Raw genomic sequence first — 26143 nt, 5'->3', positions numbered from 1 at the left:
GCTTACGTAAGCGACCCGCTCGTAAGAGGCTGCGTCTGGTTTCCGAGTCTGTCTGACGAGTAACAAGCGCGGCACTTTGTACGAGTAACGTGAGTCAGAATAGCTGGAGCTACTGAAAGCACCGGCACCTGCTGAAAAAAGCTGTATGACGCAATAACCTTATACAGGCTTCGTCGTACAAATGTCATACAGTTTGTAGGATATTGTGCGACATCCGTAAGACAGGTGCACGATTTTGTAAAAAATTAATGTATTTGTATGATAATGTTTCATGATTTGTATAATAATTTGTATGATTTGAATGACATCTCTATGACAAGTGGGTGATTTTGCAAAAATGAATGACATTTGTGTGGCAATTTTGTATGATTTGTGTGATAATTTTGTATGACTTGAATGAGAAACTGTGTGAGTTTATTGCATCATACAACTTTTTTTTTTTTTTCCAGCAGACACGGATTATATGGAGAGCTTCGCCCCTAACACCTGTTTGGCGGCAATTTTAACTGTTTTAAGCTGTGCGCCTAACACAACATACAACATACAGCATACAACATACTTAGGATGTTTATGTTTTAACACACGACATTCCTGTTTGAATTACGTATCCGTACAAGCTTCAAAAGCAGCACGCAAACTTTCAAGAAAGATTGTAAATGGCTTCTTGCCAAGCTGTCTAATTAATTTTCACGCCTGTGAATCATATTTTATAAATGTGCTTTTCGTTTCTCTCTTTCTGCTGCGTTACTTTACTATGAGATTATAGGAACAATGCACATGAAGAAATCGTTAGGATATCTGCAAGAAAGATGTGAACTCTGCGAAATCAAGGACAGTGTGTGGAAATGATATTTTTGTTTTGTTGCATGGTGGAGTTAAAGGACTAGAGACACCAAAGTTTAGTTGTGTTTTCTCTTAATAGAAAGATGTGCATCACGCTAGAAAATAAAGACAGCCACGTGGATTGCGCCGAGAAGTGATAAATAATTTACAGTTTAATTTTTTTACCTCGTGCTCTTTTGGTTTCAGTATCAGCAGCCAAATGACGGCTGTGACGTAAAATAAGCGTTCAGGTCACGTGAGGCGTTCAAAAACTGCAGTATTGCCACTGCTTCTTCGTTTCAATTCACATCAACACTTACGCAAGAAGCTCAGTAGTTGATATGACCAAAAATGAACAAGTGTAATGGTCGAAATTATTCCGGAGACCTCCACTACGGCACCTCTTTCTTCCTGCCTTTCCTCTTTCACACCTACCTTCCTCCCTTCCCTTACGGCGCGGTTCAGGTGTCCGCCGAGATATGTGAGACAATAACTGCGTCACTTCCTAGTCGCTTTGGGACGTTAAAGGTGCACTGAAGAGGATTCTGAACTTGTCTTTTTGCCGCGGGAACTCGATCTACACGTTCCTAGCATTCTTACAAACTGCAACTTATTGCCCTGTATGGCCGATTTCCCTAATTAAATCGAATTAACGTCCGGCTCCCGCCCTTTTTTTTGAATTCTGCCTCGTACGATGGGCGGAGTCGACCAACGCGTGAAGTTCCTTTCAGCCAGCTCCGTGGAGGCTCTGCTTTCGCTTTATTTTGTTTTTTAGGTTTCCATGAATAAATAGTTTCATTCGCAGATAATACAGCCGCAAAATAAGCGCGCAGAAATAAAAATACGCGCGGACTATTTGCTACTACGGACTACTACGTATTACTCCGCCGATCGCAGAGCGCCAAGCCGCCACGGGACTGGGTGAAAGGCACTCCACGCGTTGGTCGACTCCGCCCACCGTACGAGGCAGAATTCAAAAAAAAGGGCGGGAGCCGGACGTTAATTCGATTTAATTAGAGAAATTGGCCACACTGGGCAATAAGTTGCAGTTTTTAAGAATGCTAGGAACGTGTAGATCGAGTTCCCGCGGCAAAAAGACAAGTTCAGATTCCTCTTCAGTGCACCTTTAAACCCCATAAACCAAACCAACCCCTATCCTTAAAACAAATTTTCACATTTTTTGATTATATCGCAATTTTAGTACGTCTCACGTCACATGAACATGTCTTGTACGTCACAGGTGCCGTTCGGCCTTTGAAACCGAAAGCGAGAAAATTTCGATTACATATCCTTCAGCTGCTATAGGTTAATTTAACGCCGTGCCTCGCGTGTGCCATTCTCCGGCTCATCACACCAAAGAAAGAAATATGCCTCCAAAAATTTGGTGTCGTTTCTCTACCCCTTCAATTACAGAAGTAAATTCAAAAACTGAATGCTGGGACTACACCGATGATGACGACGCTGCGATTTCGCCGAAACTACAGCTCTTGCTTTAAAAGCGAAGGTAAGAGGAGATGAGAAAAAATGAACGACAATACGAGCCTCCATAGCCACCACACGTAACATGCACTCTAAACCCAAATACACTTATATGGGACTAAAAAGGGAGTAGTAAGCTGTAAAGAGCAGTACGAGTAAAAGGGAGTAAAGAACAACTTTACTCCCTTTTTACCCCTTTCTGTTTATAGTGAGCTGCGGGCGGTGTGGCGCCAAGCATGTAGGTGTCATTGTGTGCGTGTAGTATACGCACCATTACGTTCGTGTTCGCGTCCTTGCTTCTCCGATATAGCCATTCACACATGTCCCGTGACGTAATCGCCCCGCGGTCGCGCAACTACCGCTTTGTCATCGCGTCTGATGAGCCCCGCGTTTGCCGCCCGATTCGAGCGGGGCGCAGTGGACTTCAACGTAACTGTTTGTCCTGATATTCTCCGTCGTTTGAACATCCGAGCTCTTTCAATGGCGACAAAACGAACGGCGAGAATGAAGCAGAACGCAACGCACGCACCTTTCGGGTTGCGGACAGGACTGTTCACGTCGGAAAGCGAGAAGGAAATAAGGGGATCGCCCTTTAAGAGGAATCGTCTAGCACGAATGAGAAGCTCGTATTCTTAGAAGCAATCATCGGCTATCTCTATCTTGTTCGGAGATATTCGCGAGAGGTCTTCCCGAGTGTTGTTTGAGAAATGCGAAGTATGTACCGTAATGACCGAGATACAGACCGCACCCTGGCACCCCGGGGTCCGCAGGACTCAGTCTTAGCTAAAAAAAGAAAACAGGTGTCACTAAGAATTTTTTTTATTAAGTTCGCTTTTATGTTGCATAAACAAAAAAAAGGTTATATCTGCCCCAAGCAAAGCGTAAAAACGTTGCTCTACACCTGAGTTGATACTCTGCCGGATGCGCATGTGTAATGTGACGCTCAGAAAGCGTCGCGGGTTCAGGATGTTTGTTGTGGAATGAGAGCTGTTTCGCCGGGGCAGTTTCGCCGAACGTTACTCTGGAAGAACGTTAAACCGCCGTGAAACATCCACAGCCAGTGCATATGGATGTTCCACGCACGCAAGCTGGTTTATACAGATCGATAGGCTTGCAGTCGTACCGGTGGTTTAAACGTGTAACCGGACAACAAATATGTGCCTAGATACCGAAGATGCGCCACAGGTCCGCTAAGCCTTGCCTATATAGGTCAGTTTAGTTATCTAGATTCAACAATAGAAAACCTTACGCATTAAGAATAAACAAGACCACAAAGGGACAAGGAGCCGAGCAGGAATTACCAAACGTAAAGGAGGCGGGCAGAGACACTTTGTTCATGACACAAATGTAAGCAGTACGGTGAGATGGCTTTCGGACCTTTCGGACTATGGTTTCGTGGCTAGGCCGGCGAGAACTAAATTCGCCCTCATTGCGGAATACCTTACCGCGTAATACGATATTCCGACCGCTTTGTGAGCGCAAGATAAGCTGCTTGATATTATGCTTAGAACCGGAGGGCGCGGTCTTTCGCTGCTGATCTTCAGTCATTGAAAAGTGCCATTTAACTTCGCTTGTATCGTTCAGCCCGGCCGAGTACATACGTCGGAAGTTACTAGGAAAATGTACTGTGAGGTACGCTGATTAAGATAGGTCTAGAAATGATGTAGTTAAGCTTTCAATCATTCGGTGCCAACAAAGAACTCTCCGTCGGTAATACAGCTCCGGGATTTTTTCTTTTGCGAGTTGTTCTTGGCAGTAGGAAAAAAACAACAGCAGCAGCCCTCTGTTATTTTTCTTGCGTGAGAAAAATGCAGCTTTATTAACACCGAAAAGAAAAAAAATGGCCGTTGGGTAATAATTTTAGCAGCCCAAACCATGGCCCTGTTACATCCGCGTCGCTACACAAGCGGCCAAAGTGTACTTCTCCCTCCAATAATTAATTAAGTTTAATTGATTTCCAGAAAATGAAAGGCGCAGTAACTTCCTCACTTCGCGGTAGAAGCCTCAACCACGCCGGAGGCGAAGGGAGAAAATGGCAGTGAAAGTGGAAAGAAAGAAAGAAGGAAAGAAAGAAAGAAAGAAAGGAAGGAAGGAAGGAAGGAAGGAAGGAAGAAAGAAACAAAGAAGGAAAGAAAGAATGAAGGAAAGAAATAAAGAAAGGAGGAAAGAAGGAAAGAAAGAAAGAAAGAAAGAGAGAGAGAGAAAAAGAAAGGAAGAGAAAGAAAGAAAGGAAGGAAGAAAGTAAGACAGAAAGAAAGAAGGAAAGAAAGAAAGAAGGAAAGAAAGAAAGGAAGAAAAAGAAAGAAAGAAAGAAAGAAAGAAAGAAAGAAAGAAAGAAAGAAAGAAAGAAAGAAAGAAAGGAAGAAAGAAAGAAAGAAAGAAGTGCCGTAGTGGAGGTCTTCGGAACAATTTCGACCGCTGCGGGATCTTTATCGTGCACTGACATATCGCACAGCACATGGCCACTTGTAGTGCTTCGCCTCTATCGAAACGCGGCCTCGACGGGCGGGTTCGAGCCCGGGTACTGCAGCAATCAAAATCTAGACACGGGCGCTGTGTGTACGGGTGTGAGTCCGCAACTTCAAGCCCAACCCTGGCCCAGGCCCGGCACACCAGCGCATTTTTCGGGCCAGTTCTGGGCTTTCGGGCCTGCCTGAACCCGTTCTTTGCACTAGTGTGTACGCCTCTTCGCAATTGGAGAAAGAACTGGAAAATGATTTTGAGGAAAAGTGAAGCACAGCAAGTGTCGCGCTTCTGGATTCGCGCTTCAACTTAGCCATGAGGGAAGGTATTGTAACAAAGACAAAGAGGACTAGGGGCGTGGCAGAAGAGGAGGAAGTGGTGCGCACGTGACGCTTCGAGCCCAGAAGAGCGCCGACGGCCCAGAGTAGATCAGTCCTTCTGGAACGACTTCGCTAGTGCCCGTGGACCCCACATTGTAGTTGCATTTGCTGCCGTGCAGACCAGGCATGGCACCGAGAGGACAAAGCAAGCAGGGGCCGAAGAGCAACGAAGAGCTTGAGGAGATCCAGGAAGAGCGACCGGAGGACGCCGAGAAGTCCAGGGTCCTGCTGGAGCAACACGGCTACACCGTGAGCAGGACGCTCGGCTCGGGCTCCTACTCCACGGTCAAGCTGGTGTCCAAGAAAGGCATAGCGTACGCCTGCAAAATCGTCTCCAAGGAGCTCACATCGGCCGTCTACCGGGCCAAGTTCCTGCCCCGTGAGCTGGACATCATCTCCTCCATCCGCCACCCGCACATCACCTACGTGAGCGAGGTCATCGACCTGCCGTCCAAGGTCTTCATCATCATGGAGCTGGCCTCCGGGGGAGACCTGCTCGAGAAAATACTCAAGGTGAAACGCTTCAAGGAGAAGAGGGCGCGCTGGTACTTCCTGCAGATGTCCAGCGCGCTGGCCTACCTGCACAGCAAGGACATCGCCCACCGGGACCTGAAGTGCGAGAACGTCCTGCTCACTGCGACCAGCCACGTCAAGCTGGCCGACTTCAGCTTCGCGCGATACGCGACCGGCCGCCAGCTGAGCGCCACGTTCTGCGGGAGCGAGGCGTACGCGCCGCCCGAGGTTCTGCAGGGGGTGCGTTACCGGCCCAAGAAGGCGGACGTGTGGTCCCTGGGCGTCATACTGTTCGTCGCGGTCACCGGCCTGCTGCCGTACGAGTCCGAGTGCGTGCCCCGCCAGGTGCGGCTGCAGATGACTCGCACGCTACGCTTCCCGCAGGTGCTTCCTCTCAGCCCCGAGCTCAAGAACCTGATCAGAGGAATGCTGGAACCGGTCGGAACCCTGCGCAGCTCCATGGCCAGGGTCCTGCGTCATCCCTGGGTAAGGCAGGAACCTGTTCCCGGGGCCGAGACGAAGGAGAGGATACGGCAACCGAAGTCAGCCCTTAGTGCCGAGGATGTCGACGTCCAGTCACCGTCCACGGTTAGCCAGGAGCAAGACGGACACTCCGACCAGATCGTCGCGGATAGCCGGAGCTACGAAGGCACGCGCTCGAGCCTCTCAACTTCTCCGGAGGAGAGGTCCACTGGCTCGCGCGAACTTCGTCGCCAGAAGGCCAAGGAGGACATCTCCCTCCTCGGCTCGAACTCGGCCTCTCCGAAGTTAAGCGTGCACGGGAGTCCGGAGCTCAGCCCCAGCAACCCCTCAAGCGAAGCGACGACCAACGACAGTCGAGGCCGCGACGGCGCGGGTTTGGAGGGCCAGACCGAGGCGCAGGACGCCTCCGGCGGCGCCGAGAACCCGACGCAGAGCGAGCTCTCGACCATTCTGCGCGACGTGTACTACACGGGTGCCGAGGACCTGGAGGCGTCCGATCTGTACGGAAGCGTGTCTAAGTCACGTTTCCTCGCCGATGAATTTGACTCTCAGTCTACTGACTCAGCCGTAGAACTGCTGAAGATGAGGCCTCTGCCCCAAAGCAACGTCAAACCCAAGGGCATCATGAAGCGCTAGTGAGGAGAGAAAACTTGTCCGGCCGCTTTGTTATCAGCGACGTCATCGTTAGTGATGTTAATATTGTTTCGAATAACAGTCGAAAAAGCCATAGTTAATGGGTAACGAATAAAACGTAAAACGAAGATGAAATTCGGCGGACACTTACGCTCTGTGGTGAGGGCATGACGCGATTGTGTCAATTAATGGGCACTTTCAGTGCCCTGTTGCCCTCTGTGCGTGTAACTTTACAGACACGGACACTATCGGACGAGACGCACGTACCTTTGTGGCATATGGAGTAGCGTGTCTGACTCTAGATCCAAGGGGCGCGGGTTCGATTTCCATCTTGCCCCTATTTTCTTTCGAGAGCACTTACATGTCGTAATAAAGTTTGAGCCATGTTGCGACCTCATGTTCATAATTTATGTGAAGTTTGAATCACTTGTCAAATCCGCTGCTCTGCGTGCGACGTCACTATCTTTTCGACCAATCCGCATTTTCGCGCACTCCACCGGCGCCTGCACCGCTGTTTTCTCTGCTGAACGAGAGCCTAACTCTATCGCGTTAAAATGGCATGCCGGCGAAACCCGGCTGGCGGCCGCGTCGTCCTGTGCCTCGTTCTGGAACCGGGTCTGTGGCGTACCATCGCTGCCACCAAAAAAAAAAAAAGATTAGCTGTGGTTCAACTACTGCTGAATCTGATAAAGAGCGAAAGCTATGGCGTATCGGTCAACTATAAGCGGCTTGGCGTGTGTGACGTTGAGTGCGTTCCAAACACTGCATACGCAGCACACCCACCCTGCCACCCTGGCAGGTGGCAGTTAGGGTTTGGTTTAGTTTGGTTTATGGGGTTTAACGTCCCAAAGCGACTAAGGCTATGAGAGACGCCGTAGTGAAGGGCTCCGGAAATTTCGACCACCTGTGGTTCTTTAACGTGCACTGACATCGCACAGTACACGGGCCTCTAGAATTTCTCCCCCAAAGAAATTCAACCGCCGCGGCCGGTTGAATTTCTTAAGGTTGATCACGAGAGTTTACTCACCCAATGAACGCTGCGGGCTATTGCAGCAGTGCCGCATGTCTGCCACAACATTGTGAGCGCTAACGCATGCAGCCCACATCTCCCTCTCATCACCTCACGTACTTATAAACGCGATTCAGGCGTCCACTGACCAAGGGAGCCAGTTATGCGCACTTCCTTTCCTTAAAGTCATCGGACCGCTTTCAACGCCAACGCCAATGAACACAATGAAAGCCGACGGCCTATGGCTTCAGTGCCGCGTTTGTGGCACAACGTTGTCAATGCCAACGCATGCAGCGCACATCTGTCACTGCCGCCACTTAGCTTAAAGCACGACTGAGGTGTCCACTGTTCCAAAAGGGCAGTTATGCGCCTTTCCTTTGCTTTTCAAGCTCCCGCTCCATTGGTTTCGAAGCCCGGCTGAGGTGTCCGCTATTCCAGGGAGCCTGTTATGGGCCTTTGCTTTCGAAGCTCAAGGTCATTTGAAACTCAAAACTAGGCACACGACGATCGAAGCACCAGGTCCCGTAGTGAAGCTTTCGATTCAATGCAGCGAAATGCACGGGCACTATAGTAGCAATAATTTGAACCATCTAGGGCTGGTTAATGGTCACTGGCATCACACAGTACACAGCAATCAGGTGTTAGCATCCTTTGATCTTGATGACGACGATGATGAATGTTAGTGAATCAAGGGCAGCTTTGACGAAAGAGCGGTATGGCAGGAGGTTTTCATTTCTTACTCAAGCGGAAGGGGAGCGGGTGTCAAAGGCTCATTTTCCAATCATTTTACACCCGACAAGTCGTGCACCAGGCCAGAGGAAAGCTAGTACCCATTATATCAGCGGTGGGTGCCCGATGGCTCTGGGGATCGAACCCTAAACCTCCCGCATGCGAGGCGAATGCTCAAATCGCTAGGCTACTGCTGCAGTCAACGCACTCCGATAGTCTCATGGTCCTGCGGGGAGAAGCAGTCAGTACTCGCTTCCTTTAAGCAAAAACTGTTCTTTCTTCAGCGGGAACTCGCGATCCGCTTGAAAAAGACTGCTAAGGGCTTTGATATTCTGCTTTAGGGGATAAATAAATTAAAGGGCACATGCTACTAACTGAATCTATATACAGGGGTTGATGCCTACTGCCCTCCTAATAATGACATCTAAAAAAAATGTTAATATAGATCACAATGAGCTCTCTTGTGTTTTGTGAAAAAAGGCAGCATGTGGTTGGCAACTCCGGTTGTAACATTTCATGGGACTGATATTTTCTGCGGTTGCGAACTGGTTGGAGTCCGCGCATTTAACTCCGATTCTAAGGATCTTTATGATTTTTTTTTTAACGCGAACAACTTTTGCTTCCATTCTCGCCAAACTCGGTCGAAAACCCTCCGAGGCTAAAGTCAGCCCAAATAAGAGTTTTAGTTTTGTAGCTTTCGGTGTATTTCTGACTGCGGGACTGTCGTCACAATGCGTGATAATATCATGTCTGCAGTCAGAGGGCTCAAAATTATACGAAGATGTTCGATAACTGATTTTATGACACGGCTTTCTCATAGTCGAGAAAAGAGAGACAGTGCGCAGTTTTATATTTTCGTCGGTTTTATATGTTAGGCGCACTGTATTACCACTGCTACCGTTCGCAAAACTGGTAAGGTGTTAAAACTTGTTCACAATGCAGTCACGCCACAACCTAGCTCCTTGCGCACTTATTATTTGGGCTGTTCAGTTGCAGTTTCATTATGACTGGTTAGGCTTAGTGAACCTCCAATTTTTTTGGCACTCATTAAGCCAGAGCAACTATTTCGCTTTGTTTTCAGCAGTGGTTTTAATTAGGCGGCGGCGGAAAAAAATTACATGCACACGCCACTTGACGAGAACTGAGAGCAGCGCTTTGCTGTCTGTAAGGATTAGTTTCAATCATTTGATCCATCAGTGAATCAGTCAACGTAGCGATCAACCAAGCTAATCAATCAAGAAAAGCAGGCAACAACCTGAATGCTGTTGTAGCCGGTGCTGGGGCAGCGGTTGTACACTCTGCATTGAATTCACCGATGATCCCGTACATAGCTGCCACGGCAATCCTTGCTACACTTCTAGTGGTTGTATTAAAATGACCAAGTATTCAACCAAGGAAAGCCATGTATTACCAAGCCTAGCCATCAATATGCTTCGCATCTGACTAGGCTTAACCTTAGCTAAGCCTCAGCCATTTTTTTATCGCGATACCAAACAACACAGCCTTGATTCTGTGGACAAATTAGGTTTTCCCAGTTTAATTGCGTCTCTTCCTAAATTTTCCTCTCGCAGCAGCTTTCTTTGCTGATTTTCTACGGCTCGATTACTTGTGCAAAACTTCCTGAGGTAGCTTCCAGCTTCCTTACTTTCTTTTTTGTTCACCGACACGGGGTAGTGGGAGGGAGATATACATGTATGTTTTTAAACTTTCTACATCAATCTTTACTGCGCCTCTTCCTAAATTTCGCCCTCGCAGCAGCTCTTCTTTCTGATTTTCTACGGCTCGATTACTTGTATAAAACTTCTTAAAGGTAGCTTTCAGCTTCCTTACTTTCTTTTTTGCTTACCGAGACGGTGTTGGGGGGAGGAGTTATGTGTTTCCAAGTTTCTACATAACTAAGAGTACTATAATAACAACCTGCAGATTACATTTGCACGTCAGCGCGTGTGCAACGAGGGCTTCATTCCTCCTTTGGGCTACCGCCTTCCTCTGCGAAAACATCGGCTTGATTTGTGGACCCGCGAAATGGTATATGGCGCTTCCTCGCGCGCCACTGGCTCGCGACGCAGCCGCCAAGCTCCCGGCTGCCTTCGCCCCATCACCTCCTCCTCCTTGAAAGGAGAACGCGTCGGGGGCTGCGGAGTTCTGAAGGATGCGTATTTTTGGGCTCCCCTGCGGAGAACGGGAGCGAGGAAAGACGGAGGCGATGATGTATCCCCGCACCCACGTTCCGGCGGCGGCGTCAGAACGCGCTGAGGTTTGTTTACCAGCGTCGCTGTGCACTGGGCCGAGCCGCCCCGCGCACTTTGCCTTGCACACTTCCTGTGCAGCGAGGCTCTTTTGGGCTTAGAAATGAGGAGAAGGATTGTGCTGTGCGCTGCTCGTAGCTCGGCTATACCGGAATCTTTAGTTCACGTGTGTATCTGCGCTGGTACGGAGGAAATAATGGGAAAGCACACGGGCCTGCTGACAGGCACCTACTGGGGCCACTTGTATTCCCACATGAGAATAGAACAGTGTAGTATGTCGTAATCCAAAACTTTGGCGTTGTCCTTATGACTAGCAAACGGCCGGATTCCTCATGAGTCCCCCGTGAAACAGCCACGTGGTAGCCCGTACCGTTGCCATGTCATGGCCACGTGGATACACGTGGTTGGCCACTTGCCGGCCCACGTGAATACACGTGGTTGGCCACGTGTCACATGAGTAATAGTCATCTTTGGTGACGATGCATATGATGTACTGGTGATGAATAGCCTCGCTACCATTAACTACCATTTGTCTAACACCCACGTGTTTCGAAGGAGGCCGATCTTGAGAATCCCGCTTATGTTGTAATGAAATTTAGGCAATCTTTGTCCGTGTGAGTCCTGCCACCAGAGCTCGCCTGGTTTGTCAAGGGAGAGGGGAATAGGACGCGCAGCTTATTTGCCTTAGACGAAAACAAAGATTCTCGCAGTCTTTTTTCTTATGTTGTTAACGAAGAGGCAGAACACCCGAGGCGCCTTGATTACAGCTTGCAGGGTCCGTGACTGCGTGCATAATATGACATCATCCGACAGAGGGCCGCTGCCAAAACGCGTAACGGAACCGATCAACGCTCGTCTTCCTAAAGCATACCCGAGGCAAAAGTGAAATAATGTGAAGAATTAGACATGCACAGACGGACCCGTGTATTGTGTGGTGCGTTAAAGAACCGCGGGTGGCCGATATCATCCGGAGCCTTCCACTACGGCGTACTTCATAGCCTGAGTCGCTTTGAGACGTTAAACCCATAAACCAAAGCAAACAGGACCAGGTGGGAGGCCACTTTCAACTGGATTCCGAAGCGGAGCCATTTCATCCACTTATATTTGGGATAAGCGTTTAGGATATTTAATTGCACCAAAATTTGTCTTCGTGGCTCTTTTACTGAGTTGTTAAACGTGTAAAATCTTGAAATAAATTGGCCCTGCCTACGTAGAGAAAGATTGATCTTATGCACTTTGTATTTTTGTCATAAATGCCATAATAGTACAGAGCACCGCCTATAAAGTCGAGTCGTCTGACGAGGTTGCCTTCTTTAAACTTGTTTGTAAAAAAATATTGGGTTTCTTATTTAACATGTGCTTTCTAATTCCTTTGTTTTTATGCCACATCACCATTAATTTATTAATTTATTTACAAGATATTGCCGGCCTCAGTTTGAGGCCATGTGCAGGAGTGGGCATATCAATAATACGTCAAGGAAATGCACATAACAAAAAAGCATCCCAAGACTTCAAGTGAGAAGGAGAGACGAAATCAAGTACTAATAATAGTAACGAAAAGTAAAGCGCGACAAAAGCAACAAGGCGCGTAGACAGCAGCACGACACAACTACGCATGCTCAATCATTTGAGCAAGAAACGAAATGTGCAAGCAATGAAAACAATCATGCATATGAAGTACTCAAGGCATTGCGTATAACGACACGATGGTAATACTGTTTTGTTTCAATACTGTTAAGCATGCCGCAGAATGACTGGACCGTCGGGCATTCCACTGTACTCGAGGTGAGCGGATTCCACTCACTTACTGTCCGTGGAAAAAACTAGTTTTTAAACACGTCAGTCTTGCAAGAAATTTCTTTTAATTTTTTCAAATGATTAGATCATGTTGGGTGCTTAGAAAAGAAATTAATGTACACTTCCTTATCTATTCCCCAGCATATCATGATATAGTAGGGACATATATATCAGTCTGTCCATTTACCGTCTCAATTTTAACGGCTCTAATTCTTCGTTTTTTAGAAGAACCATCGGAGATACTTACCACCTATAGCAGTTGAATACAAATATAATCGATTTTCTTTGAATGCTTTGTAACTGGTCTATATTTTTCTGGATATACGGGTCCCATACTATTGAGGCGTACTAAACAATTGGTCTAATGTACGTAATGTACCACTGAATAAAATACAGCGTGGTATAAATATACATTCCTGGAGGCAACATAAATAGCAGAGAAGACGTTACCGACTCGACGTCATGCGTCTTACAGGAGCTGGCTCTTGTGCTGTAACCTCAGTAGAGGTCGTAAAACTATTTCGGCGAGCCGGCTTCTTTTTTAGGGGAAGCTGAAATGCGTGAAATATGTTTTTAGGGGTCCTGGCACTGGGTTGCTTAGGGCGGTCGGTTCGTTCTATTTAAACCCTGCAGGGGCAGCGAGTCACTTGCTCGTGTGCCGCTGGGCAGACACCGTGACCGGCTGCCGGTAACGAACCGTGCTGTCGACGGCACATCTGCCTGCTGGGACGTAAACAGATAAGGCTTTCATGCATACCAAAAAATACAAAGTAGCAAGATATGATGAGGCGATAAAATATAAGCAACTGAAAGGAACAGTTTCAAGTCGCGTAAAAAACGGTCCTGGAGGTGGATATGATTCTTATATTAGTTCCCTAATCGTGAGAGAAGTCCGTTATAAGGCGGTTTATATGTTATTGTAGTTGTTGTTGTGACTGGGAGGATAAAAAGGAAATTGCACGGGCCTGCCTACTGGCTCGAGCCGAGCCACCACCGCTGTCGCGTGCAGACAGAGGAGAATTAAAAGATAAGAGAAAAGAGAAAAAGAAAAGACGCGCGTCGCAGCAAAAACCACGATCGCTCCTCCAAAGCGCTCTTCGTACCTGATCATTACGACATGACCGAGTTGGCTGTTTTTTTTATTTTCATGCAAGAAAGTACCAACATGAAAGAAGTGCGAGAGAAACTATTTTCTATTGAAAGATTGCACGAGTTGATTGCCAAAGATTCTTAATCTATTTGCATGACAATTGCGCAACATACACAATCCATATGAGCCTGTTTTCTTTAGTAAACCGTTCGGAAACATGGAATTCACACTGGAAATATTGGGAGAGCTTACGAACTTCGGCAGACCAATGCGAACTCCGCAATCCCGCAATTCCACACGCGCGGACCTGTATGTCTCTGTAAGGCTGCTGCATTTACATCAACGCTAGAATGACTCGTATAACTGCAGGTTGTCTGGCACAAGTAAGAACGTCAGTCACACCATTAACCAAATTGCTTGATTAGGATTGCTGTTACATAAGAAGTGAAAAAAAATTGGCAGTGGTTTAGCTCTGGTTAAACCTGGAGGATTGAGAAGGCAACGAGGAGAGAGAGACGATGGAGAGCGCGCGGCAGCGGCGGCGGCCCCGGCACGCTAGCTATGCGCCGCTACTGCGCATACGCAACTGGCGAGCGTGGCGGCGGCACCTCTGAGGCACCCGCGCAGTGACAGCGGCGGCACGCCCGCTATGCGTCGTGTGACGTCACTGCTCCTCGCGCATGCGCAGTATGGCCCTTCGTCAGCTCCGCGAAATGGCTCGGCGACTCGCGTAGTGTAGCTTTCGCAGTAATAGTTCGTTTGGTTTGGTTTATTGGGGTTTAACGTCCCAAAGCGACTGAGGCTATGAGAGACGCCGTAGTGAAGGGCTCCGGAAATTTCGACCACCTCGGGTTCTTTAACGTGCACTGACATCGCACAGTACACGGGCCTCTAGAATTTCGCCTTCAAGAAATTCAGCCGCCGCGGCCGGGATCGAACCCGCGTCTTTCGGGTCAGCAGCCGAGCGCCGTAGCCACTGAGCCACCGCGGCGGGGCAGTAATAGTTCGTATGCTACCGATGCCTTCACAGTAACCCAAACTGTCCATGTTCGGAGCGCGATGAACGGGGACACGACTTAAAGATGGCAGTCAGACGGCCGATGCCGAATAGTTCGGTCGTGTACCGCATTGTCGTAGCTGTTAAGTGAGGAAATAAGTGAAAAATCCGTCTCGATACCACCACGTGATTTCGGCTAGAAAACAAATATGCGAGCCCACGAAATGATACTAAACAGGACTCATGTATGCAGGCTGCGACGATGCGTCGTTGAAGTGAGGATTGCTTAATTGTTAGAAGACGTTCCAGCTTTCCATTATGTCGTTGATATCCGTGGGTTCTTATTGTTAATAATGCAATGGCGCTGTCAAGGAGCACACTTTAGGTTGGTTCACTATGAATTAACAAGTTTCTCGGATCTTGGTAAGGCGCCCAAGAGTGAAAAAATGTGCGTTAACAGAGCTAATTAACGCAGGCGAATACAAAGAGAAGGATTCCTCAGTAATTGAACAATATATATTCAAAGAAAAGGTGGCACAGTATGTCTTTTATGTGCAGTCTTATTGCATAAGCATACATACATATACGTAGATGGATGGATGGAAACAACTTTATTACACAAAAAAAAATCTTCCAGGGTGGTCCCCTACTGGTCCAGGAGTCCACGGGCTAGTGCTTCACGTAAAGCCCGATCCACTAGCCATTTCTGGCCGGCGGGCTGAGCGGTCCGTAAAGCAGCCTCCCAGGAAGAATGAGTGGGATTGGGGATGGGGGATACTGCCTTTGGGGAAGGACATTCGTATACAGGGTGTCCAAGCTAACTTTAGCCAGAGCTTAAAAATTTGTCGCAGCGTTCTAAGACGACGCGACCAGATGCATGTTGCTGGCTGTTGTACGGAGCAAGTCACACTAATTTTTGTATTGCGCTTAAGTGCGTAATTATTCTAGTTTAATTAACCAACTTCCATCTATTACGCATGAGCTTTTCTTTTTTTCGCTCACTGCAAATGCCCCTCGAAAGCAAAACAAATACCACGTGACATACCCGCTTGCGGGCCACAATTGCAGTGCTCTCAAACGTTCTGCGTAAGAATGAACAGATCATTTAGCCTGGTGTGATGCCACTTAAAAGGCGATAGGGCAGCGACGCAGCATCGGGCTATGCGGTTTACGCCAGCGGCATGCTTTCCTCGCGGCGTTTCCTGAGAGTGATAAGTGGACGCAGCCCTTATCGCCTGCGCTGGCGTAAATCGCACAGCCAGCGCCTGACTCTCTGCCCTGTCACCTTTTAAGCGGTGGCACACCTGGGTAAACAAGCTGTTTGGTGGAACGCTTGAGAGCACTGCAATCGCGGTGTGCAAGCGGGCTTGTCACGTGCTTATATTTTTTTTTTTTGCATTTCGTGGGCTTCTACAGTGAGCGAAAAAAAGCTGATACGTGATAGATTGAAAGTTAGAAACTGTTCAGTCGACGTTTTGCGGACTGTTCTACAACTTTCTCGATGGAATATTTCGCCTACCGTCTTTGCGTTTGATGTTCGTTAATTAACGTTGAGCCGCCGCGGTGGCTCAGTGGTTATGGTGCTCGGCTGCTGACCCGAACGACGCGGGTTCGATCCCGGCCGCGGCGGTTGAATTTCTTTGGAGGAGAAATTCTAGAGGCCCGTGTACTGTGCGATGTCAGTGCACGTTAAGGAACCCCAGGTGATCGAATTTTCCGGAGCCCTCCACTACGGCGTCTCTCATAGCCTTAGTCGCTTTGAGACGCTAAGCCCCATAAACCAAACCAAATCAATTAACGTTGACTAACTATGCAATTAAGAAAAATTTAAAAAATAGTGTGACTTGGTCTATAGAATAGCCAGCGATATGCATCTGGTCGCGTCGTTTTAGAGTGCCGCGGTATACTTTTAAAACATGAATAAATTTAGCTGGCACACCTTGTATACATACATATATATACCGCGCACATACATATACATGTATTGTAGTATATGTATATCTATATGTATATGTATATGTATTAAGGCGAAAGCCTTTAATGTCTCATAGTTGTAAGCAGCAGTTGTCAACAGAGAATGTCACGCTTTTCAGTTGGTCCAAACGGTCGTGACGTCACAGTGCGCCAATTTCAAACGGGCCAATTGTACTTTGGCTAGTAACCATGCAACCAATTGAAGGGACCATATAGTGATGCTCCAAGTAAGTGGGACTGAGCTTAGTTAATTGCTTAATTACCCAATTAGCCTAATTAACTCCTCTAGTCACGCCATATAAATAAATGAAACCTAGTAAGAAATTGGTCGAGCTCGGGAATCGAACCCCGGTCTTCCGAGTGCGAGACGAGCATGCTATCCATTCCGCCATGCCAGCTCGATGGTTTGGAATGAACAAAGGCACGTCTAGTGAATACGGTGTCTTCGCTCACTGCCATCCTCCTCCCTTCCCTTCCGGCGAGGTTTAGGTGTCCACCGAGATATGAGAGAGAAATACATTTCCTTTCCTCAAAAACCAATTTACCGACGAGCGAGGCGTAGAACCGAATGGGCGATGGCGTTCTATGGACTCCCTGGCAGCGTTGCAAGACGCTCTCGCGTTCCACTCTTAGAGGCGAAGCTTAACATCTTAACCACACATCAGTGACCACACTTTAGGTCAAAAAAGTGCACCCCCCCCCCCCCTGAATTTTGACGGGTGTCCACCGAGATATGTGAGACAGTTACTGCGTAATTTTCTTTCCTCAAATACAATTTTCATTTTCTTCATTACGGGCCATCTTCGTCTTTCTTCTTTCACTCCCACTTCCTCCGTTCCTCTACGGTGCGGTTCAGGTGTCCACCGAGATGGCAGAGATTTACTGCGCCATTTCCTTTCCTCAAAAACCGTTGCGTTGAAACGGCAAGGCATCGCGCCGAACGGGTGGTGGCGTTCCGTGGACTCCCTGGCAGCGCTACAACACGCTGTCGCGTTCCACTCCTAAAGGCGAAGCTTAAGCTTAAGGTTAATTAGCAGTTAATTAGTATTCAGGAATTAATCAGTAATTAACAATTAATTAGTGATTTGTCATCACTTAGTAATTAGTACTCAATTACATGTGACGCCACCAGTGCCACAGAAGCACTGAAAGTGGTGCGGAAAACGCTTTCGCCTCTACGCACTTTAGACAGTCAAAGTGCCCCCTGAATTTTTTTATGTATATCTATTATTGTACATGCAGTAAGTGTTTCATGGACAGTGTCTAACTTATATTAATTTTTAAGGCGGAAGCCTTTAATGTCTCATCGTTGTAAGCAGCAGTTGTCGACAGAAAATGTCACGCTTTTCAATTGGTGGAAACGGTCGTGACGTCACAGTGCGCGAATTTCAAACGGGGCCAATTGTACTTTGGCTAGTAACCATGCAACTAATTGAAGGGATCGTATAGTGATGCTCCAATTAAGTGGGTCCGAGCTTAGTTAATTGCTTAATTACCCAATTAGCCTAATTAGCTTTACTAGTCAGGCCATATAAATAAATAAAACCGATTAAGAAATTGGTCGAGCTCAGGAATCGAACCCCGGTTTTCGGCGTGAGAGACGAGCATGCTATCCACTCCGCCATGCCAGCTCGATGGTTTGGAATGAACAAAGGCGCGTCTAGTGAATACGGTGTCTTCACTCGCTCTCATCCTCCCCCATTCCCTTCCCGCGAGGTTTAGGTGTCCACCGACAAATGAGAGACAGATACATTTCCTTTCCTCAAAAACCAATTTACTGACGAGCGAGGCGTAGAACCGAATGGGCGATGACGTTCTATGGACTCCTTGGCAGCGTTGCAAGACGCTGTCGCGTTCCACCCTTAGGAGCATCAGTGACCACACTTTAGGTCAAAAAAGTGCCCGCCCCCCTGAATTTTGTGAGACAGTTACTGCGTAATTTCCTTTCCTCAAATACAATTTTCATTTTCTTCATTACGGCTCCTCTTTATCTATCTTCTTTCACTCCCACTTCCTCTCTTCCTCTACGGTGTGGTTCAGGTGTACACCGAGATGACAGAGAATTACTGCGCCATTTCCTTTCCTCAAAAAGCGTTGCGTTCAAAGGGCAAGGCATCGCGCTGAACGGGTGGTGTTCCGTGGACTCCCTGGCAGCGCTACAACGCGCTGTCGCGTTCCACTCCTAAAGGCGAAGCTTAAGCGTCATTAATTAGCAGTTAATTAGTATTCAGGCATTAATCAGTAATTAACCATTAATTCGTGATTTGTCAACACTTAGTAATTAGTACTCAATTATATGTGACGCCACCGGTGCCACAGAAACAGCGAAGGTGGTGCGGAAAACGCTTCCGCCTCTACCTACTTTAGACAGTCAAAGTGCCTCCTGAATTTTTTTTTTATGTTACCATCTATGATGTGCAACTCAACTGGAGAGGCATAGCGCACGCAGCCTGCCGACCATCTATAGACATGCGCGTCTAAGTAGACACCAGGGAGATCTTGGCCGGAATAAAAAAAACGTGGAGGAAATACTTCGTACACTCAGGCGAATACACAACGCCGTTGGGGAACTTGCTAACAGCGCCGTTTCCATTCCGATAGATTGAGCGCCAGTCGAGAGAATTGACAAGCCAATTGCAGTTTACTCACGTAGCCGAGGAGCACCGAGCATCGTATCAAGATGACGGACAGAGACTGATCGCCCGCATTCTTTCGATGCGGTTGGCGTGGGAATTACACTGATGGGACGCACACGGCCTGATACCACCGGGCTTAGTTACGGGTAAGTCCCGCCGAAAGATAAATTAAGAAGCCAGTCATCGGCGCCTTAGTCTTGCGGTCTCACTGATATTCAACATTACGTTTCCGCTACTTTTCCTCTTCGCTTGGCGCTCACGTAGCGCCATCAGGCGGCGCCCACTAAAACCACTCCCTCCTCCCCGCAATGTACGCCACTGCCCCAACACCTACCAGCTATGGGTGCACTGCTCACATGATATATATTTTCTCTTACTCTTGTTAAACTACGCCCTATATAACCAGTTGTGCAGGCGACGGAGACCACAAAGGGCTGCTGTGGAGCCAGTGTGCAGTAAAGGCGTTTCTCAGGTGAAAAAAAGCGACAAAACCAAGTCAAAAATACAAAATATTTTGCAGCTCTCTTGTAACGACAGATTTTTCAGTTGCTTGTAGCATTTTCTGTACTTTTTTCAGCAGTATCTTTATGTAGTTTTGTCGTTATGCAGTACTTTTCTGTACTAACTACGAAATTTTTTCTTCTTACATGTTCCTGGTCAAAAATATCACAGAAAACCTGTTGTGCCGAAAGAAACTTTTCTGTTTTCTTTTTTTCGACTGGGTGCCGCCATCAGAATTCGGAGTATAGCAGCGCGGCATTTTTGATGGAACAAGAAGGAGGACTGAAATGAATTGCCCTCGCATTCCGTTTCCAATGAGGTGACAAAGACATCATGAGCATCTTGTACTTGGCGCCTTTTTCTCTCTCCGAAAAGAAAAAAAGAAGTGTGCTACAAGGAAAAATATAGTGCACAGAAAACTGGGGGGGTCTTTCTTTCTATAGAAATGGCACCATAAAAAAAAAGTGTTGACTGAACTATACTTGTTCACACCCTGGAGCGTGCTCTGTCTGCTTACAGGATAGGCCTTGTTTCGACGAAGCCATTCTTGGCTGCATCAGCAAGTCATGCCGAGACGTCGTGACCCTTTGCGTTGCTCTTTTGTTGTTTGCTTTTTTCATGTGTGCATTCCCACTCTCGCTCGCTCTTCTTCATTCGTGCGTGGCAACGAAGTGGCCCAGAAATAAACGCGCTTGTTCGAGAATCAAATGAGCAGCGCTGTACGCCCTCAAGCGTGTCTATGCATTCTTGTCGTCACCAGTCGTGGCGTCACTTTGTTTTTCCAACCTGCCTAATTTTCCTTTCTTGCTTGCTTTTCTTCTCTCATGACTTCTTTTTTTGCTTTCTTTCTTTCTTTCTTTCTTTCTTTCTTTCTTTCTTTCTTTCCTTCTTTCCTTCTTTCCTTCTTTCTTTCTTTCTTTCTTTCTTTCTGTCTGTCCTTGTTTCTTTCTTTCCCTCTTCCTTTCTTCATTTCTTTCTTCCTTTCTTTCTGTTACATGTGTCTTTCTTCCTTTCTTTCTTATTCTTCCTTTCTTTAATTCTTTGTCCTCTCCTTCCTCCCTCTCTTCCTTCCTTTCGGTTACCATTTTCCTTCTTTCTTTCCTTCCTTCTTTTTTTTCCTTCTTTCCTTCGTTTTGGTTTCCTCTTCCCTTCTTTCTTTCATTCTTTCTTTCTTTCTCTCTCTCTCTCTTTCTTTCTTTCTTTCTTTCTTTCTTTCCTTCTTTCTTTCTTTCCATCTTTCTCTCTCTCTCTCTCTGTCTATTTATTTCCTTCATTCTTTCTTTCTTTCCTTCCTTCCTTCCTTCGTTCGTTCCTTCCTTCCTTCCTTTCTCTCTTTCTTTCTTTCTTTCCGTCCTTCTTCCTAACCTTTGTCCATCCTTTTGCTGCCTGATAATGACCTTCGCTTGAAAACGAAAACAAGTCTGCAATAGTTCACTCAGTTTTCGCCAATTAGGCTAAAGCAACCCAAAAAGCGCCACAAGCGCCCTCTGTGATTAAGAGTCCACTAATCCTCAGTCGGCTTTTAACCCTAAGAACGGAAGCGCATTCCAGCAACAGGACGTTTGTCGAACAAACGGAACAGCGTGTTTCTTACCATGACCCGAGAAAGGCTTCAAGGTCTACCAGCTGTAACGGCCATCAGTTGCCAGGGCAGGAAAAGGAAATCAAAATAGAACTTCGAGAGCCCATTTCTCTCACTGCCCCCACACAAACTAGAACCCTGTTTTTTTTTCTTACGCGCATCTGGAATTCGCCGCGGATGTAACGAGCGAGGCGAGCCGTATCGCGTATTGCGAAACTCCATTCCCTCGTCGAATGCTGTCGATTTCTCCGCCCGCCAACTTCGCATTTCGGTTTCATTTTTCGTTTCCTTTTCTCGAAAACGTTCCTCCGTCTGGGTTAAGGCGGGCAATTTGTTTTAATCGCACCGACGGGAGAAATTGAGCCTGTCGGTTTTCGGCCGCACCGGCGTCTTTTTATACGGGACTAGGGCATCACTTGCTGCTGTATTCTTTTGCCGCCGCATTCTGTTCAGCTGTCTCGCATGACTTGCGTTCCTGACCTTCGAACTGCTTTTGCGTTCTTTCGGGTTGGCTTTTTTTCACCTTCTCTTCCTTTCGTCCCATTTGTAGTTTTGCTTTGTAGGAGCCCCGCGTGTTTCGGCCTATAAAGGTTGTTACTGGCGCCCTTTCTCACGGCCCGGAATGCTTTGTGCGCTTGTCGACCGTAGTGATTTTCGTTGTGCTACTGTGTGTAGGCCGGCCTTGCCCGCAGCTTCTTGGAACGGTTTGTCAGATTTTGGAGCAGTCGTTGTTATCGGGTGCTGCCGCCCGCGCTGTTAGCTGCAGCTGTGGTGTTTTGGTAGGCGCTCCTCGTGCGCTTGATGTCTGCGAGAGCAGCGAACCCCCTCCCGCTTCCCCCAGCTGATGTGCTGCGCTGAAATAGCTGATGAGCAGCGCTCAGATTTCGCATTAAGATGTAACGTAATTGTCGGCAATTTTTTTTTCTGCTGAATTTCGACATCTATAATTGCGCGCCCACTTTATCATTCGAGATTTTTGGTCCTGCATAGGTAAAGCGAGCGAACCTGAATGTATTCACAGAAACGTTACCAGCCGCGAAAAGCCTATCAATGCTTAAAATCCGTGCAAAAGCGAAATTTCAATGCAGTATGTGCGCGATGCCAATGACACCTAGGCTCTCTACGGCTCTGAGCCGTCAGGTTAGGTTGGATTAGGTTGCGTTTAAGTTGGAATGGGCTAGGTTCGGTTCGGTTCGGTTCGGTTAGGTTAGGTTAGGTTAGGTTAGGTTATGTTATGTTATGTTATGTTATGTTATGTTATGTTATGTTATGTTATGTTATGTTAGGTTAGGTTAGGTTAGGTTAGGAGAGTTTAGGTTAAATTAGGAGAGGTTAGGCTAGGCTAGTTTATGTAGGTTAGGTTATCTGGCGGCTCTCGCACAAGCGACCACATAGCCATTACTTGTCTGATCTGCAGGATGCGACTTCTTTTACGTACAAGAAAGCTTAATGTTTGCAGGAACATGCGCGTAATGAGCGTTTCGCCGTAATAGAAGTGATAATTATTTGCGATATCCAATCACGCAGTATACCACTACACCCTGCGGAGTTTCCCGGCAAGTCGGCGGCGGCCGTGGCATTGCACAGAGGGGCCCCAGTGGATACGCAGACGGAGGAGGAGCTTAACTTCCCTCCCCGGTTCCGTATGTGCCGGACGGTCTTTCCGCCTTCCAAATTGCAAACGCCGCGGAACTCTATAAATACGTGACCAATCCCTCCCCCCTTCCCTCTCTATTCCCATCCCAGCGCGCTGACTGAGCGTCTGACCGCCGGCCGGTCTATAGATGGCATTTCGGATCAATCGATTCGCTTCTCGCGCGAGTCAGAACGCGGAACTCGTTTCGGCGGAAGCCGGTGCCCGTGGCTTCAATCGGCTTTGGCGCTCGCAGCTGGCGGAAAGGCGCCTTCTCATCTCGTCCTACGAATGGGAACTATCCACCCCAGCCCTTTCACGCTGGCCGCTGCTATTCTTCTCTTCGGTATTCCGCCTGTTTATTATAAACGATGGATCGCCTCTATCCCATGCGGGTATGGCTTCCGAGTGTTTAGATGTTTACCGCGTTTATCAGAGGCCTATATAAGCGCAGACATCTTGACGTCACGATTCGGTATCGGTCGGGTCTTTTCGGGGCTCCTTGTTTGTAGATGCAATCCACACTGCCCTTCCTCGCAGGCCGTCCATGGCCCCGATATACAGGGTGTCCAGTCTAACTTTCATCATAATCATCATCATCATCATCATCAGCCAGACTACACCCACTGCAGGGCAAAGGCCTCTCCCATGTCCCTCCAATTAACCCTGTCCTTTGCCAGTTGCAGCCACTGTGTCCCCGTAAACTTCTTAATCTCATCCGCCCACCTAACTTTCTGCCGTCGCCTGCTACGTTTGCCTTCTCTTGGAATCCACTCCGTTACCCTTAAGGACCAGCGGTTATCGTGCCTTCGCATTACATGCCCTGCCCAAGCCCATTTCTTCCTCTTGATTTCAACTAGGATGTCAATAACCCGCGTTTGTGCCCTCACCCACTCCGCCCTCTTCCGGTCTCTTAGCGTTACACCTATCATTTTCCTTTCCATAGCTCGCTGCGTTGTTCTTAACTTAAGCTGGACCCTCTTTGTTAGCCTCCACGTTTCTGCCCCATAGGTGAGTACCGGTAAGATACAGCTGTTGTATACATTTCTCTTGAGGGATATTGGTAAACTACCATTCCTGATCTGAGAGAAGCTGCCATAAGCCCTCCACCCTAACTTTAGCTAACTTTAGGCTAACTTTAGCCAAGGGTTCAAATACAAAATATTTGAGGTAGGCTAGGGAATATACTTACAAACACCTACCAACCGGCTTGCGCATCATAGGCAATTTTTTTGTTTCGCAATTAATTAATTTCCAATTAAAGTAATTTTTCGAAATGCGTAAATATTGAATTTAGAGAGCAAATGTGCATAGCAAAGTTGGAGAGCGCCTTCAGAAACCCACCATTCTATTTGTTTGCGATAAAGAAAGCCTCTCGAGTATCTTTTTTTCCTCCTTCCTTCCTCCTCTAAAATGGTGGTTTCTGAAGGTGCTCTCCAACTTTGCTATTCACATCTGCTGCCTAAAGTGAATATTTAAGCATTTAGAAAAGTTATCTTAATTACTACTTAATTAACAGCAATACAAAAAATGGCCTAGATGCGCAAGCCGGCCGGTAGCTGTATGTAAGAGGTTTGCCTGGCCTACCGCAAATGTCTTATTTTTTAGCCCTTGGCTAAAGTTAGCCTGGACACCCTGTATAGCTTTAGTAAAGACGTCTATAGTCGGATGCAAGTCAAGAAAGAAGCGGCTTTTCTCCGTCAAAGGACCCCTTTCCAGCCAATGGCGTCGGCCGTTTCTCGTGAACCTGCTATCGTGAGTAGCGTGACAATTCACGGAGTGACTTGACAACGCACCGAGGAGACAATCCCGGACAGTGCAGCGTGGGGTCCCCCCCCGCTCATCGACCACTCCCTGAATTGTCACGCTAGCGTGTTCATGAGACTAGGCCGACGCCATTGGCTTGAAAGGGGGCCCTTCGACGAGGAAAAACCGCTTTTTTATTGAATTGTATCTAACTGCAGAAGACGAAATTGTGACTTAGCGGAGAATCAAGTCGCGTTATGCTGGCCTGGAGGCGGTTGCGTTTCCTTTCAATCAGCCCTAAAAAATTGGGAACCAATGCGCGGACGCCATTGCCTTGCGTTTCCAGCTTTCAGTCTCCGCTGTCGTGCGCAGTATACACCTCTTCGAGGTTGATGTTTAGAACGTGTTAAGTACTTTCCTTGTATACAGTATGCGTCATGCTTAAAGGGAACGCGGCAACGCGTAGCCGCCTTGCTTCGCGAAGCATTTCCCCCGACAGCCGGCAACAATGGGTGGCAAAGGCGCATGCGCAGTAAGCACGGCCAGAAGCTGCTCTTTCCGCACATGCGCCTAGTGTCGCCGATTCTTCCCGCCAGATGTCGGCGGCAGTGGTTTGCGAAGCAAGGCGGCCGCGCGTTGGCGTGCTCCTTTTAAGTATGACGCATACTGTACTTCTTAGTGGCGGTATCCTGCCGTTTTCATGTGAGACTCAGTTGCCAGAGGTTTCATGACCACCTAGCATTTAGAAAGTCTTTGGAAAGTACAACATAGCAAGTTTTCTAACTGCAACTCTTAAATGTGACGTGTTAACGGACAAGACAACTTGCTGGTCGAACTGGTAAAGGTATTCTATCAGTATGGTCTTTAGCTTAGCTGTTTCTGCGGTGTTTCTGTATGTGTCCTGGGATGAGGACAAATGTGATATGGTAATCATGCTCATGTAATGATTAAGAAGCATTGAAAGAGTAGGATTACAATGTGACACGTGTCCCCATGTAGGCTCACGTGGTAAAACACTGCAGAAACTACGAAGATGAGGATAACGATGGCACTAATGCCTGCGAGCCATTATATGGGAGAGCACCATGAAAAGCAGAAACCGCGACTCGTTCATAAGGGAAATAAAAGAAGCATACATGAGAGCAAGGCTTCAGGACGAATGTACCAGCGCAACCTCTGTATATCTGTCGGCAAAAGAAAAATGTTACCTCGACAGTGAATGCTCACACGCGCCGTTTGTTCATTAGCATTTTTGTTTCCAACGCACTGCATGTATGCATCGCTGGTTCTAATTCTTGCCGCCAGTGGAATGCTTATACCAGTTGGCTAACCAGAAAAAAAGAAAAGCTCGGTTGCCTGTCAGCGCTGTGTTGTATCTGTTTTTTACTTTATCTTTGGAGTGGAAGCGTGCCATCGCAGACGCTGGC

At 47.5% G+C, this 26143-nt stretch overlaps 1 protein-coding gene across 1 annotated transcript; it reads left to right on the top strand.

Moving 5' to 3' along the window:
• The first annotated feature begins 4711 nt into the window (after nucleotides 1–4711).
• On the top strand, nucleotides 4712–6908 carry LOC149366109 (testis-specific serine/threonine-protein kinase 6-like). The gene has a single exon (XM_089551538.1). It carries the CDS (start codon nucleotides 5271–5273, stop codon nucleotides 6774–6776), a length of 1506 nt encoding a protein of 501 aa, XP_089407664.1. The 5' UTR covers nucleotides 4712–5270; the 3' UTR covers nucleotides 6777–6908.
• Nucleotides 6909–26143: the final 19235 nt, after the last annotated feature.

Source organism: Amblyomma mixtum, chromosome 1 (genome assembly GCF_055824585.1).
Source record: "Amblyomma mixtum isolate Tamu chromosome 1, ASM5582458v1, whole genome shotgun sequence".
In the NCBI taxonomy this organism is placed as follows: domain Eukaryota; kingdom Metazoa; phylum Arthropoda; class Arachnida; order Ixodida; family Ixodidae; genus Amblyomma; species Amblyomma mixtum.
Note: the sequence above shows the minus strand (reverse complement) of the source record. Positions and strands in the feature narration are given on the sequence as shown.

What these genes read in the sequence shown, in the direction of transcription:
- LOC149366109 (XM_089551538.1), top strand. Translation starts at nt 5,271, where the DNA reads ATGGCACCGAGAGGACAAAGCAAGCAGGGGCCGAAGAGCAACGAAGAG.